The 17,265-nt window shown below is 40.6% G+C and overlaps 1 protein-coding gene across 8 annotated transcripts in view; it reads left to right on the top strand.

Annotated features, from left to right (window-relative positions):
- GNPTAB (N-acetylglucosamine-1-phosphate transferase subunits alpha and beta) overlaps positions 1-17,265 on the top strand; it is an 83,232-nt gene that overhangs the window by 49,482 nt on the left and 16,485 nt on the right. For 7 of the 8 annotated variants that reach the window (XM_073213715.1, XM_073213713.1, XM_037007127.2 and 4 more), the window contains 6 exons: positions 7,008-7,131; positions 8,202-8,405; positions 9,050-10,155; positions 12,238-12,437; positions 12,658-12,877; positions 13,572-13,685. In XM_073213715.1, the coding sequence (XP_073069816.1) occupies positions 7,008-7,131; positions 8,202-8,405; positions 9,050-10,155; positions 12,238-12,437; positions 12,658-12,877; positions 13,572-13,685 (1,968 nt within the window). The remainder of the gene's footprint in view (positions 1-7,007; positions 7,132-8,201; positions 8,406-9,049; positions 10,156-12,237; positions 12,438-12,657; positions 12,878-13,571; positions 13,686-17,265) is intronic. The other variant, XM_073213714.1, reaches the window with a different exon arrangement.

Raw genomic sequence — 17,265 nt, 5'->3', positions numbered from 1 at the left:
CTGAGTAGTATTCCATTGTGTATATGTACCACATCTTCTTTATCCATTCATCTACAGATGGACATTTAGGTTGCTTCCAATTCTTGGCTATTGTAAATAGTGCTGCGATAAACATAGGAGTGCATCTGTCTTTCTCAAACTTGATTGCTGCGTTCTTAGGGTAAATTCCTAGGAGTGGAATTCCTGGGTCAAATGGTAGGTCTGTTTTGAGCATTTTGATGCACTTCCATACTGCTTTCCACAATGGTTGAACTAATTTACATTCCCACCAGCAGTGTAGGAGGGTTCCCCTTTCTCCACAGCCTCGCCAACATTTGTTGTTGTTTGTCTTTTGGATGGCAGCTATCCTTACTGGTGTGAGGTGATACCTCATTGTAGTTTTAATTTGCATTTCTCTGATAATTAGCGATGTGGAGCATCTTTTCATGTGTCTCTTGGCCATCTGTATTTCTTTTTTGGAGAACTGTCTGTTCAGTTCCTCTGCCCATTTTTTAATTGGGTTATTTGTTTTTTGTTTGTTGAGGCGTGTGAGCTCTTTATATATTCTGGACGTCAAGCCTTTATCAGATCTGTCATTTTCAAATATATTCTCCCATACTGTAGGGTTCCTTTTTGTTCTATTGATGGTGTCTTTCGCTGTACAGAAGCTTTTCAGCTTAATGTAGTCCCACTTGCTCATTTTTGCTGTTGTTTTCCTTGCCCGGGGAGATATGTTCAAGAAGAGATCACTCATGTTTATATCTAAGAGGTTTTTGCCTATGTTTTTTTCCAAGAGTTTAATGGTTTCGTGACTTACATTCAGGTCTTTGATCCATTTTGAGTTTACCTTTGTATATGGGGTTAGACAATGGTCCAGTTTCATTCTCCTACATGTAGCTGTCCAGTTTTGCCAGCACCATCTGTTGAAGAGACTGTCATTTTGCCATTGTATGTCCATGGCTCCTTTATCAAATATTAATTGACCATATATGTTTGGGTTAATTTCTGGGGTCTCTAATCTGTTCCACTGGTCTGTGGCTCTGTTCTTGTGCCAGTACCAAATTGTCTTGATTACTATGGCTTTGTAGTAGAGCTTGAAGTTGGGGAGTGAGATCCCCCCTACTTTATTCTTCTTTTTCAGGATTGCTTTGGCTATTCGGGGTCTTTGGTGTTTCCATATGAATTTTTGAATTATTTGTTCCAATTCATTGAAGAATGTTGCTGGTAATTTGAGAGGGATTGCATCAAATTTGTATATTGCTTTCGGCAGGATGGCCATTTTGACGATATTAATTCTTCCTAGCCATGAGCATGGGATGAGTTTCCATTTATTAGTGTCCCCTTTAATTTCTCTTAAGAGTGACTTGTAGTTTTCAGAGTATAAGTCTTTCACTTCCTTGGTTAGGTTTATTCCTAGGTATTTTATTCTTTTTGATGCAATGGTGAATGGAATTGTTTTCCTGATTTCTCTTTCTATTGATTCGTTGTTAGTGTATAGGAAAGCTACAGATTTCTGTGTGTTGATTTTGTATCCTGCAACTTTGCTGTATTCCGATATCAGTTCTAGTAGTTTTGGAGTGGAGTCTTTAGGGTTTTTTATGTACAGTATCATATCATCTGCAAATAGTGACAGTTTAACTTCTTCTTTACCAATCTGGATTCCTTGTATTTCTTTGTTTTGTCTGATTGCCGTGGCTAGGACCTCCAGTACTATGTTAAATAACAGTGGGGAGAGTGGGCATCCCTGTCTGGTTCCCGATCTCAGTGGAAATGCTTTCAGCTTCTCGCTGTTCAGTATAATGCTGGCTGTGGGTTTATCATATATGGCCTTTATTATGTTGAGGTACTTGCCCTCTATTCCCATTTTGCTGAGAGTTTTTATCATGAATGGATGTTGAATTTTGTCAAATGCTTTTTCAGCATCTATGGAGATGATCATGTGGTTTTTGTCTTTCTTTTTGTTGATGTGGTGGATGATGTTGATGGATTTTCGAATGTTGTACCATCCTTGCATCCCTGGGATGAACCCCACTTGGTCATGGTGTATGATCCTTTTGATATACTGTTGAATTCTGTTTGCTAGTATTTTATTGAGTATTTTTGCATCTACATTCATCAGGGATATTGGTCTGTAATTTTCTTTTTTGGTGGGGTCTTTTCCTGGTTTTGGTATTAGGGTGATGTTGGCTTCATAGAATGAGTTTGGGAGTATTCCCTCTTCTTCTATTTTGTGGAACACTTTAAGGAGAATGGGTATTATGTCTTCTCTGTGTGTCTGATAAAATTCCGAGGTAAATCCGTCCGGCCCCGGGGTTTTGTTCTTGGGTAGTTTTTTGATTACTGTTTCAATTTCTTTGCTTGTAATTGGTTTGTTTAACTTTTGTGTTTCTTCCTTGGTCAGTCTTGGGAGGTTGTATTTTTCTAGGAAGTTGTCCATTTCTTCTAGGTTTTCCAGCTTGTTGGCATATAGGTTTTCATAGTAGTCTTTAATAATTCTTTGTATTTCTGTGGAGTCTGTCGTGATTTTTCCATTCTCATTTCTGATTATGTTGATTTGTGTTGACTCTCTTTTTCTCTTAATAAGTTGGGCTAGAGGCTTATCTATTTTGTTTATTTTCTCAAAGAACCAGCTCTTGGTTTTGTTGATTTTTGCTATTGTTTTATTCTTCTCAATTTTGTTTATTTCTTCTCTGATCTTTATTATGTCCCTCCTTCTGCTGACTTTAGGCCTCATTTGTTCTTCTTTTTCCAGTTTTAATAGTTGTGATGTTAGACTATTCATTTGGGATTGTTCTTCCTTCTTCAAGTGTGCCTGGATTGCTATATACTTTCCTCTTAAGACTGCTTTCGCTGCATCCCACAGAAGTTGGGGCTTAGTGTTGTTGTTGTCATTTGTTTCTATATATTCCTTGATCTCTATTTTGATTTGTTCATTGATCCATTGATTATTTAGTAGCATGTTGTTAAGCCTCCATGTGTTTGTGAGCCTTTTTGTTTTCTTTGTAGAATTTATTTCTACTTTCATACCTTTGTGGTCTGAAAAATTGGTTGGTAGAATTTCAATATTGTGGAATTTACTGAGGCTCTTTTTGTGAGCTAGTATGTGGTCTATTCTGGAGAATGTTCCATGTGCACTTGAGAAGAATGTATATCCTGTTGCTTTTGGATGTAAAGTTCTATAGATGTCTATTAGGTCCATCTGTTCTAGTGTGTTGTTCAGTGCCTGTGTGTCTTTACTTATTTTCTGCCCGGTGGATCTATCCTTTGGGGTGAGTGGTGTGTTGAAGTCTCCTACAATGAATGTATTGCAGTCTATTTCCCTCTTTAGTTCTGTTAGTATTTGCTTCACATATGCTGGTGCTCCTGTATTGGGTGCATATATATTTAGAATGGTTATATCCTCTTGTTGGACTAAGCCCTTTATCATTATGTAGTGGCCTTCTTTATCTCTTGTTACTTTCTTTGTTTTGAAGTCTATTTTGTCTGATATTAGTACTGCAACCCCTGCTTTCTTCTCACTGTTGTTTGCCTGAAATATGTTTTTCCATCCCTTGACTTTTAGTCTATGCTTATCTTTGGGTTTAAGGTGAGTTTCTTGTAAGCAGCATATAGATGGGTCTTGCTTTTTTATCCATTCTATTACTCTATGTCTTTTGATTGGTGCATTAAGTCCATTTACATTTAGGGTGACTATTGAAATATATGTACTTATTGCCATTGCAGGCTTTAGATTCGTGGTTACCAAAGGTTCAAGGTTAGCTTCTTTAGTATCTTACTGCCTAACTTAGCTCGCTTATTGAGCTGTTATATACACTGTCTGGAGAGTCTTTTCTTCTCTCCCTTCTTATTCCTCCTCCTCCCTTCTTCATATGTTGTGTGTTTTGTTCTGTGCTCTTTTTAGGGGTGCTCCCATCTAGAGCAGTCCCTGTAGGATGCCCTGTAGAGGTGGTTTGTGGGAAGCAAATTCCCTCAGCTTTTGCTTGTCTGGGAATTGTTTGATCCCACCATCATATTTAAATGATAGTCGTGCTGGATACAGTATCCTTGGTTCAAGGCCCTTCTGTTTCATTGCATTAAGTATATCATGCCATTCTCTTCTGGCCTGTAGGGTTTCTGTTGAGAAGTCTGATGTTAGCCTGATTGGTTTTCCTTTATAGGTGACCTTTTTCTCTCTAGCTGCCTTTAAAACTCTTTCCTTGTCCTTGATCCTTGCCATTTTAATTATTATGTGTCTTGGTGTTGTCCTCCTTGGATCCTTTCTGTTGGGGGTTCTGTATAATTCCATGGTCTGTTCGATTATTTCCTCCCCCAGTTTGGGGAAGTTTTCAGCAATTATTTCTTCAAAGACACTTTCTATCCCTTTTCCTCTTTCTTCCTCTTCTGGTATCCCTATAATACGAATGTTTTTCCTTTTGTATTGGTCACATATTTCTCTTAGTGTTGTTTCATTCCTGGAGATCCTTTTATCTCTCTCTATGTCAGCTTCTATACGTTCCTGTTCTCTGGCTTCTATTCCTTCAATGGCCTCTTGCATCTTATCCATTCTGCTTATAAATCCTTCCAGGGATTGTTTCACTTCTGTGATCTCTTTCCTGACATCTGTGATCTCCTTCCGGACTTCATCCCACTGCTCTTGCATTTTTCTCTGCATCTCATCCCATTGCTCTTGCATTTTTTTCTGCATCTCTGTCAGCATGTTCATGATTTTTATTTTGAATTCTTTTTCAGGAAGACTAGTTAGGTCTGTCTCCTTCTCAGGTGTTGTCTCTGTGATCTTTGTCTGCCTGTAGTTTTGCCTTTTCATGGTGATAGAGATAGTTTGCAGAGCTGGTACGAGTGACCGCTGGAAGAGCTTCCCTTCTTGTTGGTTTGTAGCCTTTTCCTGGGAGAATAGCGACCTCTAGTGGCTTGTGCTGGGCAGCTGTGCGCAGACAGGGCTTCTGCTTCCTGCCCAGTTGCTTTGGGGTTTATCTCCGCTGTTGCTGTGGGCTTGGCCTGGCTGGGGCTGTTCCTCCAAAATGGTGGAGCCCCGTTGGAGGGGGAGCAGCCAGGAGACTATTTATCTCCGTAAGGGGCCTCTGTGCTCCCTGCTGCCCAGGGGGTTAGAGTGCCCAGAGATCCCCAGATTCCCTGCTTCTGGTCTAAGTGACCTGTCCTGCCCCTTTAAGATTTCCAAAAAGCACTCTCCAAACCAAAACAACAGCAGCAACAATGAGAGAGGGAACAGAAACAAAGAGAAAAAAAAAAAGGAAAAAACAAGCGATTTTTTTTTTTTTTTTTTTGTCCTCAGGTGCCGGTCCCAGGCACCCGCTCACTGGTCCTGCTGCCCTGTCTCCCTAGCACCAGGGTCCCTGTCCTTTCAAGGCTTCCAAAAAGCACCCACCCACCGGTCCCGCAGGGAAGGAACGCTCAATATTCTTTGTCCTCAGGCACTGGTCCCACGCACCCGCTCACCAGTCCCGCCGCCCTGCCTCCCTAGCACCGGGGTCCCTGTCCCTTCAAGGCTTCCAAAAAGCACTCGGCAAAAAGAGAGAAAAAAAAGGGGAAAAACGCGCGATTTCTTCCGTCCTCAGGTGCTGGTCTCAGGCACCCACCCACCGGTCCCACAGGGAAAAATGCGGGATATTCTTTGTCCTCAGGTGCCGGTCCCAGGCACCCGCTCACCAGTCCCGCCGCCCTGCCTCCCTAGCACCGGGGTCCCTGTCCCTTTTAGGCTTCCAAAAAGCACTCGCAGAAAAGAGAAAAAAAAAAGGGGAAAAACGCGCGATTTCCTCTGTCCTCAAGTGCCGGTCTCAGGCACCCGCCCACCGGTCCCGCAGGGAAAAACGGGGGATATTTTTTGTCCTCAGGCGCCGGTTCCAGCCACCCGCTCACCAGTCCCGCCACCGTGCCTCCCTAGCACTGGAGTCCCCGTCCCTTCAAGGCTTCCAAAAAGCGCTCACCAAAAAGAGAAAAAAAAAGGGGAAAAACGCGCGACCTCCTCCGTCCTCAGGCACCGGTCTCAGGCACCCGCCCCCAGGTCTCGCAGGGAGAAACGCGGGATATTCTTTGTCCTCCGGCGCCGTTCCCAGGCACCTCCTCACCGGTCCCGCCACCCTGCCTCCCCAGCAACGGGGGCCCGTCCCTCTAAGGCTTCCAAAAAGCGCTCGCCAAAAAAAAAAAAAAAACCGCTCCGGTTTCTCTCCACCCGCCGGGAGCCGGGGGGAGGGGCGCTCGGGTCCCACCGGGCTGGGGCTTGTATCTTACCCCCTTCACAAGGCGCTGGGTTCTTGCAGGCGTGGATGTGGTCTGGATGTTGTCCTGTGTCCTGTGGTCTCTATTTTAGGAAGATTTTTCTTTGTTATATTTTCATAGCTCTATGTGTTTTTGGGAGGAGATTTCCACTGCTCTACTCACGCCACCATCTTGGCTCCGCCCTCTGTTTTTTATTTTTATGATTTTAATTTGGAAAGTAACCACATACCATGTCACTCATTTTGAAAGCAGGCAGACTCACAACTCAGAACCATGCTGATGAATTTATTGCAGGACTTTGTGTGGAGATGAAGATATTGAGAGTTTGTGTGCTGCTTTCCTCAGCCTGGAGACGAGATTGTGCATAAATAACATTCAGGAGTTAATGACAGTTATCACAGAAAAGCAGTGACTCGTGTGGTCTACTTTCCATGTGCTCTGCCACACTTCTGCACTCATATTTAAGACTGACGTGTTGCTGTTTTATTTCAAAATAGATTGTAAGAACCATGTTGTGAAAAACTGACCCATGAGCTGAGTCCTTGTCTGCTTTCCTTGAGTAACGGACGAGAGTCCATGTGCTCAGTAAGGACTGTCCGCAGAACAGGACTCAGACTGTGCTGCAGGGGCAGGCACGCATAAGGCAGAGTGTGCCGTGGGAGTGCAGGGGGCCAGCCCGTGGAAAACTTTAAACTTCAGAGACTCAGTTTTTTTTTTTTTAAAGAATCCTAATTTGTTATTAAAAAGTGTCAGAAACCAAAAACCATTTTATTTTCTCTCTGGTTTTGTCATAGGTTTATTTGACATGGCCTGTGCCCAACTGTGCCGAGGGCTGTCCAGGATCCTGGATTAAGGACGGCTATTGTGACAAGGCTTGCAATAACTCAGCCTGCGATTGGGATGGTGGCGATTGCTCTGGTGAGGTTGTGGTCCCATGTAGTTTCCTTATGTTTCTGGAATTTTTTCCATGCTTAATCACTATTGAACATGTACGGTGACTTCATGAAACATTCTTCATGTATGAAAACTGCCAGTAACCCATAGACTGCTGGTAAGCAATGACTGGAGTCCCCACGTGGCCCCGTTTATCCATATTATCCATTGGTGAGGGCGTTTTCCCACATTGGCCTCACACTTGAAAATACCTTATTATTGTAAATACTAAAATCAAGAATACCCTTAATTACGGAAGCTCAAGAGCAAGAATCACTCTAACTGGTTCTTACATAGCTGGGCATGGCTGGTGGTTTTCAGCAGCAGATTACTTAGTCTGTGAAAGATGCAAAAAAAAGAAAATCTCCTCAGAGTCTCTCCTCCCTTTCTTGCTTCTGTTTGGACTTGTTGATAACAACAGTTTTTACATTTATTTACTGCCTTTCAGTTTATAAAACCTTTATATTTATAAAGAATTATCCATTATCCACTTGAATTTCTTAGTCACCTAAAAAAGAGAGACTACGTACACAGATATTATCAACAGTGTTGCATTTGGAAGAGACAGAGCTGTACATCAGGTTGCAGTTAGATCTGTGAGCAGCACATTTGAAAAATACAGACTGCTGCAGTCAGAGAACACAGATGTGCAGCACAGATCTGTGCAGTCCAGAGAGCTGGCCCCTCATCGAACATGAACACTTGATAATGAGGTCAGCAACCTATCCCAGTCCTCAGAATGACCTCTTCCTTTTCTCTGCTCCTCCACGTGAAGGCCAGCCACCCTGTGCAAATGTGAGGTCTGTGCATCCGGATTGCACAGCGAGTAAGCACCACGGCTTGGTCATCCTGGGCCTGGTCCACTGTCAGGTGCTGCCCCCTTTTCAGTTTGCCTTCTTCTTAAGCTACATCAGATCTTCTACTAAAGAATGGAGTGAACCTTTTCTGATTGATGTTCACATGTCAGCCTTGAAAACACTGTTAAGAAATAAGAGACTGTCTGTTTTTCAAGATGATAAACATAGCAAGATTCTGTTTTCCTCCTTCCTCTGTAGGTAACAGTGCAGCGAGTCGCTATGTTCCAGGGGGTGGAGGCCCTGGGAGTCTCGGAGTTGGACAGCCCTGGCAGTTCGGTGGGGGAATAAGCGGTGTCTCTTATTGTAACCAAGGATGTGCAAATTCCTGGCTCGCCGATAAGTTCTGTGACCAAGCCTGCAATGTTTTGTCCTGTGGGTTTGATGCTGGCGATTGTGGGCAAGGTATTTTTAATCAACATAAGAACCTATTCAGAAGAAGGGGATAAAAATCCCTGATGAGTACAGGGGATTTTGTATTATTGTTGTTATTTAAATTCTTCTCTCTGTGTCCCTTTCCCAGCCTTGTATCCACACTAGATATAAGTTCATAGTAAGTGAAGGGCACAGATCTTTGGACACTAAACTGCATCTTTTCCTGTTATTGCTTGAGTCTGATTTTTTTTTTCTTTTTACTAACAGATTTACCTTAGTTGAAATGCATGATGAAGGTTAAAGAGACCAATAATTTATTAAATAAGCATAGTTTGAATACTGGCTCTTGATGATTGCTAATTAATGGAGGTCATTTGGCAGAAGGTTGTATTTTATCAAATGGACAAAAAGACGGAAATTGATTGTTGGAATTTGCTGTCAAGAATTGTGCTGTATCTTAGTGAGTCAGACTCAGCATTCCATGTTGATAATAGTGATTGCTTCAGGTAGCAAATGAGCCCTACACCGTAGCTCTTATGTTAGAACTTCTGATTATTTTGAAGTCAATTTAAAGTCATTCTTAGAAAGTGAAAACTCAGACCTAATAATTAGGGAAAAGGGGGGAAAAATGCCTGTGTTTTTTTTTAAAGTGATGTTTGTGTTTTTTCCTCTAGATCATTTTCATGAATTGTATAAAGTAACTCTTCTCCCAAACCAGACTCACTATATTATTCCAAAAGGTGAATGCCTGCCTTATTTCAGCTTTGCAGAAATAGCCAAAAGAGGAATCGAAGGTGCATACAGTGACAACCCAATAATTCGACATGCTTCTATTGCCAATAAGTGGAAAACCATCCACCTCCTAATGCACAGTGGAATGAATGCAACCACAGTCTATTTTAACCTCACATTTCAAAATAAAAATGATGAAGACTTCAAAATCCAGATAACAGTAGAGGTTGACACAAGAGAGGAACCCAAACTGAATTCTACGACCCAGAAGTCTCACCACAGTTTGGTTAGCCCTGTAACACTCCTACCAGAGGCAGAAATCCTGTTTGAGGATATTCCCGAAGAAAAACGCTTTCCAAAGTTCAGGAGACATAATCTTAACAGAACAGGAAGAGTCCAAGTGGAAGTGAAAATTCCGCTGGTAAATATTTCTCTCCTTCCAAAAGAGGTCCAGCTGAGTCTCAATAAGTTGGATTTGCAACTAGAACGTGGAGACATCACTGTGAAAGGATATAACCTGTCCAAGTCAGCCTTGCTGAGGTCGTTTCTGGTGAACTTACAGGAGGCTGAAGTAAAAATGAATCAAACTGAAAAAGCAGGTGAAAGAAATGACAGTTTGAAGGCCCCACTGGAAAAGCAGTTGCACAGAAACATCTTGCCAGACAACTTAGAGGCACCTGAAAGATTACAGAGGTCAGCTCTTCCGGCAGTGACAATAAAAGTGAATGGCCGCTACCCAAGTCAGAATTCACCCCTGGACTTAGAGGCCGAAGGAAGATTTAAATCTGAAACTCTGGCCCAAAAAGTAGGAGGTGGAAGCGTGCCGAAAGAAAACCTCTCATCTCTGATTCTTCCATTGGAAAACCAGGCAACAAAAGGAAAGAAAATCGCAGAGAAAGAACAAGAGAAAAGCAGGGTGGAGGGAAATGCTAATAGTCCCATAGGTGTTAATGAAGTATTGCCTGGGAGAAAACTGCAGCATTACACAGGTGGTTACCTGGGCTTTTTGCCATGGGAAAAAAAAAAGTATTTCCAAGATCTTCTTGATGTAAGTTACATGTAGCCTTATTCCTTCTTGTTGTGCTCAGGAAAAAATAAATAACCTAATATGTGATGATAATACAGTAATAGCTACCACCTGCTCAGCACTTTCTCTGCCAACCACTGAACTAAATGCTTTTCTTACAGGATTTCATGGAATTTTCCTAATAATTAATGATAAAAATACTTTATAGTGGTCTCTACTATTGTTATTCCCATTTTATAGTTTAGGAAACAGCCTTAGTGTGAATGAGAAAGGGGTTTAACTATGAGCACACCCAGAGGAAGTAGGAGACAAGGGTGGTATCTTACCTTTACTTGGTATGTTGTGATTTCAAAAAATGTTTTTGTGTGAGTCAGATCTGATATTTTTCCACCTTCATGGATGAGAAAAACCAAGGTTCAGGTAAATTCATTAGCTTCCTCAACATCACAACAGCAAGTTAGTATGAGCCAAGCCTCAAAGTGTTCTCCCTCATGTCCCATGGCCTCTGTGGTGCTGTGGTGTCGTTTGTACATTTCCCAAGTGTCACCACTGCTAACTTCTGTGGGATGCAAGATGATTAGAATACATGCACTGCTTGTAGAGACTAAGAGCAAACTGGGAGGACGGATCTGTGGGCAAATAATTGCAGTAATGTGCTAAGTATCTGTTGTGGTATGGGCAAGAAGTCCAAAGGGAAAATCCCTGAACTCTGTCCAGAGGTACTGAGGAAAGCGTCTATGAGAAAGAACCCTGTGAGCTGACCTTTGAAGGTGGGGTAGGAGTTGACAGACCAAAAAAAATCCTGTGGTCTAGGCTGTCTTATGACCAAAGCATAGCCAGGAATGGATATGAAGCCTGGAAGAGAAGAGGATGAAAAGGGGAGCTGTATCTTACTCCTCTCGTTGTTGGGAAATAATCTGGTTCCTGACACCATAGGTATTAAGTAATTGTTGAGTGAGGGGCTGCAGAGTTCTTGCCTATGTTGATTCCCTCACTTTGTCCCCTTTTCTTTCCTTTTTCTTCTTTAAATTACCAAAATGCCATAAGGTAGTGGTAAAAATGGCAAGCAATGCAAAAAAAAGTACAGTGAAAAAGGGAAAGGTCTTCCTTCTTCCTTAATCTTTCTGCTATTTCATTAGGAATGGTTTGGTGGTATTCTAGTATCTTTCTATAGATAAGCACACATACCAACTATACAGTTTCTGTTTTGCAGCAGTGAAATTACACTACACGCATTGCTCGGCAGTTGCCATTTGATTTGGCAGTATGTGGGGAGACTGCCCATGTCAGTGCTGTTCTTTAACAGCTGTGATTTATTTCCAGTGTTTTGCAGTTACAAATAGTGTTGCAGTCAATGTTCTGGTACTTATATCTCACTCTCCAAGAAGGTTTTATTTCTGTAAGTAGAATTGCTAGGTTAAAGGGTGTGTTGCATATACCATTTAATTGTGTCCTAAAATATGCATACTTACACAGTGTATAAGAGTGCTTGGTTCACAACTAACCAGCACCACTTAATATCAATGTACATTTTCATCAGTTTGAGAAGCAAAAATGTTTCATCTTATATAAAGTGTGTTCATAGTTCTTTGCCAGCTTTCTTTGCCCATTTGTTCAGTTTTGCCTCATTGGTTTTAATATCTTAATATGTTATAATATTAACACTATTATTTGGTGAAACCGATTTTATATTCTAGTCCTTATGTTCAAAACTCAAATGCTGCTCTGGTGTCACCAGGAGAAATAACATGATATTGAGAGTGCTGTCCAATTTATTTGTAAGTAAATTTTCCAAATATTGCATTGAATTGGCTGTGAAATCTCGTGGTCAATGCCTAGTCCTTGAAGAATACCCTGCAGGTGGATCTCCGCTGGCCGCACAGCTGTTCTCAAGCCGTGTTAGCAATAACTTCCCTGAGGTCAAGTTTAGTCCTGCTCTTAAGCTCTTTAAAGTGACCTGTAAGTGTTCATTTCATTTGTCTCTCATGGACAGTTAGTAACCAGTTATTACCAACATTATATAAAATAGTACCTTTATCTCTTGTTAACAGAGGGTACTTGTGCCCTAAACATAAGGCTGCATTTCGTGAAATTCTCTTTCAGGAAGAAGAGTCACTGAAGACACAACTCGCATACTTCACTGATAGCAGACACACTGGGAGGCAACTAAAAGATACATTTGCAGATTCCCTCAGATATGTAAATAAAATTCTAAATAGCAAGTTTGGATTCACATCTCGGAAAGTCCCTGCACACATGCCTCACATGATTGACCGGATAGTTATGCAAGAACTGCAGGACATGTAAGCCTTGCTTGTGTTTGAGCTGCGCATGTGCTCAGAGCTATGGCGGCTTGGAAAATGTGTCTTTGCTGTGTTAAATTTATGCCTCTAGTTCTTGATGACTGATAAGTGGAAGGTATTGTCTAAATAAGGGGGAAGGAAAAGATTCTAACTCCACAAATGTTAAGTACTGTATGTATTTTAAATATCCAGAGCTCATTTATATGTTATATTTGGACAGGTTCCCTGAAGAATTTGACAAGACGTCATTTCACAAAGTGCGCCATTCTGAGGATATGCAGTTTGCTTTCTCTTATTTTTATTACCTCATGAGTGCAGTTCAGCCACTGAATATATCTCAAGTTTTTGATGAAGTTGATACAGATCAATCTGGTGTCTTATCTGACAGAGAAATTCGAACACTGGCTACTAGAATTCACGACCTGCCTTTAAGTTTGCAGGTGTTGTATTTTTTTTTTTTCCCCTAAACTCTGTGACATCTTAAATTTTTAATTTTGGTACTTTCTCTTTTCCCCTGTGTATTTCAGTGTAATGCAGGTTAAAGTAATTCTTAATATTTAATGAGAGTGTTCAAGACTAGTCTATTTTTAGTGCCATAATTAAAGCAATTTGCAGTTCATATTTTATGAGATTATTTTTTTGAGGCTTTAGCTAGGATTGCTTATTGTATTATTTGGAGAAGAGCCAAGCCATACCTGCATAGAAGGTTCTTATGCCAAGTTCCTTCAGCGGCTTCAGGTGTCCTCGACTGGAGATCTGTCTCAGCCAGCCTGGTGGTGCCGTGCAGTCCCCTCTATCATGACATCTGCTGGTCTCAGGAGTATGAAACTCACTAGGGGAGAGTGCCAGGATGAATCTAACTGCAGTAAATTCAATCTGGGGGTCCCCTGGACCATCTTGTTTAAAATGGTGCCTCAGTGCAGTATGTTCTACACTGAGACAAAATGAAATCTTTGTATTTGCATTGTCTTATTCTGCTCATTTTAGGGTGTCTTTACCTTAAGAATTGCATAGTCAAACTCTTTGAAGATAGCTTTTAAATCAATTTTTTGGGACTTCTACATAATTTTTATTTTTCAAACCACATTCATGACTTGTACATAGATGTTTTATCCTTTTATTTTGCTTTGTTAGGATTTAACAGGTCTGGAACACATGTTAATAAACTGCTCAAAAATGCTTCCTGCTAATATCACTCAGCTAAACACCATTCCACCAACTCAGGAAGCATACTATGATCCCAATCTGGTAAGTGGCATGGGTTCTTTTATGTAAAACAGAAAGTATAGCTTCATGGGATGTTACTTACATCATTTCTGTATACCACTTCAAAAACTAGAAGCAGGGTCTATATTTATATATCTTTGGTGGGAAGTAATAGCACAGATAATCCAGAATCATTTATATCTGGCTATAGAATATCTTTTTGCTGCCCTAATGGATGTTAAACTTATATTGAGATTAGTTGCTTATATTCTGCAAGCAGACGTTCTATTTACTAAGGATGATGGAAGATAGCCCCAAAGTATTCTCATTGGCCTAGCAGAACAATCCTGAGGTTAAACATTAACCAAGGAAATATTTACCAAATGGAGTATCATCTTTCATCAAAGCTGCTTTGCTTTGATGCTGGCACTTTCTTGATCTTTCCAGGAGGGGCAGTGGGTGATTCACACCCAAGTATTTTGGAGTGTCACTGGCTGAAATGATTGGAAGACTCTTTTGATTGTAAGATGCATCCCAATTTGAGAGAGAAGATAATGAGGAAAAAAAAAAGTCTATTTAGAATTGGTGCAACAAGGGTATAATACAGCCATTAATGTGATGCTTACAGTTAATTTTTTACTGATAGATGGGAAAATGTTTACAGAAAAAAGTTAGGTGGGGCAAAATAGGTAGTACTGTATAGACAGTATTATTTGAACTATGGAAAACAACCAGATACCTTCACACACACACACACCAGCAAAAAGTAATGGAAATGACAGTAAATTAAATCATAGGCAGTTTCTAATTTCCTTTTTTAAATCTCACATTAGTATTTTCCATATTTTTTATAAGCTTCATTTCCATAATCAGAATAAAACATTTTTAAAAAATTCACCATCTTGCAAACATTCAAGTCAAGCTGTAATTGCAAATGAAATATCTGTAAATGAATATTAGAGTAATAAATCAGTTAAAAATCTGATTCCTGAAAGGAAATCATTCAGTTCGCATTCACTGTACATATCAGGGGACTTTGTTCCTTGCTTGTATTCCCAAAGAGCCCCTGAAGGCTTGCTCACGAGGAGACAGTGTGACCAGTGGCGGCCACTGGGGGGAGGTCAACACAGCAGCTGTTGGAACGTCTGGACCAACTATAAGCATTGCCAATCATGTGTTGGTTCGTTTAGAATATGACATGGTATAGTATACAGATAGTTGCCACTTTAAAATCAATTCACTAAATATTCTAAACTTTAAAGCCACAAAATCAGTAAATTGGAATAAAGAGAGGAGTAAGACCTGGTATCAGCCCTAAGGGAGCTTGCTGTAGTGTATGGGTAGGTGTGAGTCGGCAGGTGGGAAATGAGACTATGGGTATGGGTTCGTGGGAGGCCTCACGTAGAACTGATGCAATCAGGCTGATAGCGGAAGAGCCGCTCATCGTGTGTAATGCACCAGTTTCTTCTGGATCTTTGGCACAATCCAGTGAAAAATGCTTTATAAACTCTTAGACTATTTTATGAGTGTTAGTAATTCTTTACAAGTATGTCTTCATGATAAAAAAGGTGCATAATCATAGTAGGTGTTTGTCCTGTCTACAGAGAGAATAGGATCAAAGTTTATAAAAAACAAGAAATTAGATTGCATAGGCTAAAGAACATTCTCCCTTGTAAGACTTTTTAACCAATGACAGCTTTTTTCTGTTTTTCCCAAATCTGGAGTGAACCTAATCCCAACAAAGATAATATAATCAACTAAATTATCAGCGGTCAGTGGCCTGGCTTAAAATATTTTTTTCAGTCTAGGTATTTGTCAAGATATCTGACGTTTCCATGAGTTACCAGTTTCTCCACGAGCAGAACAGTGAGCTCTGAGTTCTGTGCCACTAACTTGTCCTTTCTGGTACCTTCTTAGTGGACAGCCTCAAAGCCTTCGAGGAGCTAAAAAGGAGAAAGCATGCTGGGCTCTGAAACCATTTCCCCCTCATCCTCTTTCCTTCATCAGGCCTCACTGGTCTTCAGTTTCTTCGGGACCATAGCATGATTGTGCCTTCAGGTTGCTTCAGAGGCTGCTGACTTCACCCCATGGTTCAGAAGCTTTACTGGTGGCACAGCCTGTTTTAGCTATCACCCAAGACTTCTCTTTCACCCCCCTGTATTTCTACATTTGTCTTTTCACTTATCTTTCCTGCTTTAGTTTTTTTTTCTTTCTCTTAAAAACTAGGTTCCTAGTGAGATTTTTTTTTTTGAGAGGGCATCTCTCATATTTATTGATCAAATGGTTGTTAACAACAATAAAATTCTGTATAGGGGACTCAATGCACAATCATTAATGAACCCCAAGCCTGATTCTCAACAGTCTCCAATCTTCTGAAGCATAGCAAACAAGTTCTTACATGGTGAACAAGTTCTTAGATAGTGAAAAAGTTCTTACATGGTGAACAGTGCAAGGGCAGTCTTATTACAGAAACTTTCGGTTTTGATCACACATCATGAACTATAAACAATCAAGTCATATGATTATTCATTTGATTTTTATACTTGATTTATATGTGAATCCCACATTTCTCCCTTTTTTTTTTTAAAATGCTGAAGTGGTAGGTAGATGCAAGATAAAGGTAGAAAACATAATTCAGTGCTGTAAGAGGGCAAATGTAGATGATCAGGTCTGTGCCTATAGACTAAGTATTAATCCAAGCTAGACAAGGGCAACAAAACATCCACGGATGCAGAAGATTTCTCTCAAAACGGGGGTGAGGTTCTAAGCCTCACCTCTGTTAATTCCCAATTTCTCACCCGATGGCCCCCCTGCAACTGTGCCTGTCTTAGGTTGTTCCTCCCTTGAGGAATCTTACCCGTCTCTGGCTAACCAGCCTTCTTCTGGGGCCATACAGGGAAATGTAAAGTTGGTAAGTGAGAGAGAAGCAATATTCTTTGAAAAGGTTAGCTTTTTACTTCTTTGCAGATTTATGCCCTGTGGCTTCTATGCCCACCATTTGTCCTGAGGTATCTTTACCACTTGGAAGAATTATGATACTCAGTAATTTTTGATATGAGGCACGAATTCTACTAAAGGGCTGTAATTAGGAAGGAAGAAGAAAAGCTATAGAAGTAGCAGACAGAAGAAAACATGGGAAGATTGATTATTTCTTTGACATAACTTCTTGTAGAGTAACATAAGCATGTATAGGTTTTAACAAACTACTAATTAAATTGCATACACACATTAACAATAGGAATACAGATACATAACAAAAGCACACCTACAATTACCAGCCATATCCAGTGAAACCAAGAAAACCAGTCATGTACCCTAGGCATTTGTGAAAACTTATCAATAATATGATGGATATTGTCTAACTGAAGTTGAATATTTTGAGAAAAATCAGACAAATTAAAACAACACATTCCTGGGAACTGTTCACATCCCATATGTTCTTTTAACAGTAGATAGTCTATAGTCGCACAATTTTGGAGCACTGCAACTTGCACTTCTCCTAATTCTTGGTTGAGTTCCAACAATATAGATCCAGTCAAATTTGTTGTTTTATTGTATGCACAGGCCAGCTTAGATATCTCCTTCTTCATTCCAATGGCAAGTCCAGGAACCGGTGGGATGA

This window comes from Manis javanica, chromosome 10 (genome assembly GCF_040802235.1).
Source record: "Manis javanica isolate MJ-LG chromosome 10, MJ_LKY, whole genome shotgun sequence".
Lineage (NCBI taxonomy): Eukaryota > Metazoa > Chordata > Mammalia > Pholidota > Manidae > Manis > Manis javanica.
This window is presented reverse-complemented; position numbering and strand designations above follow the sequence as displayed.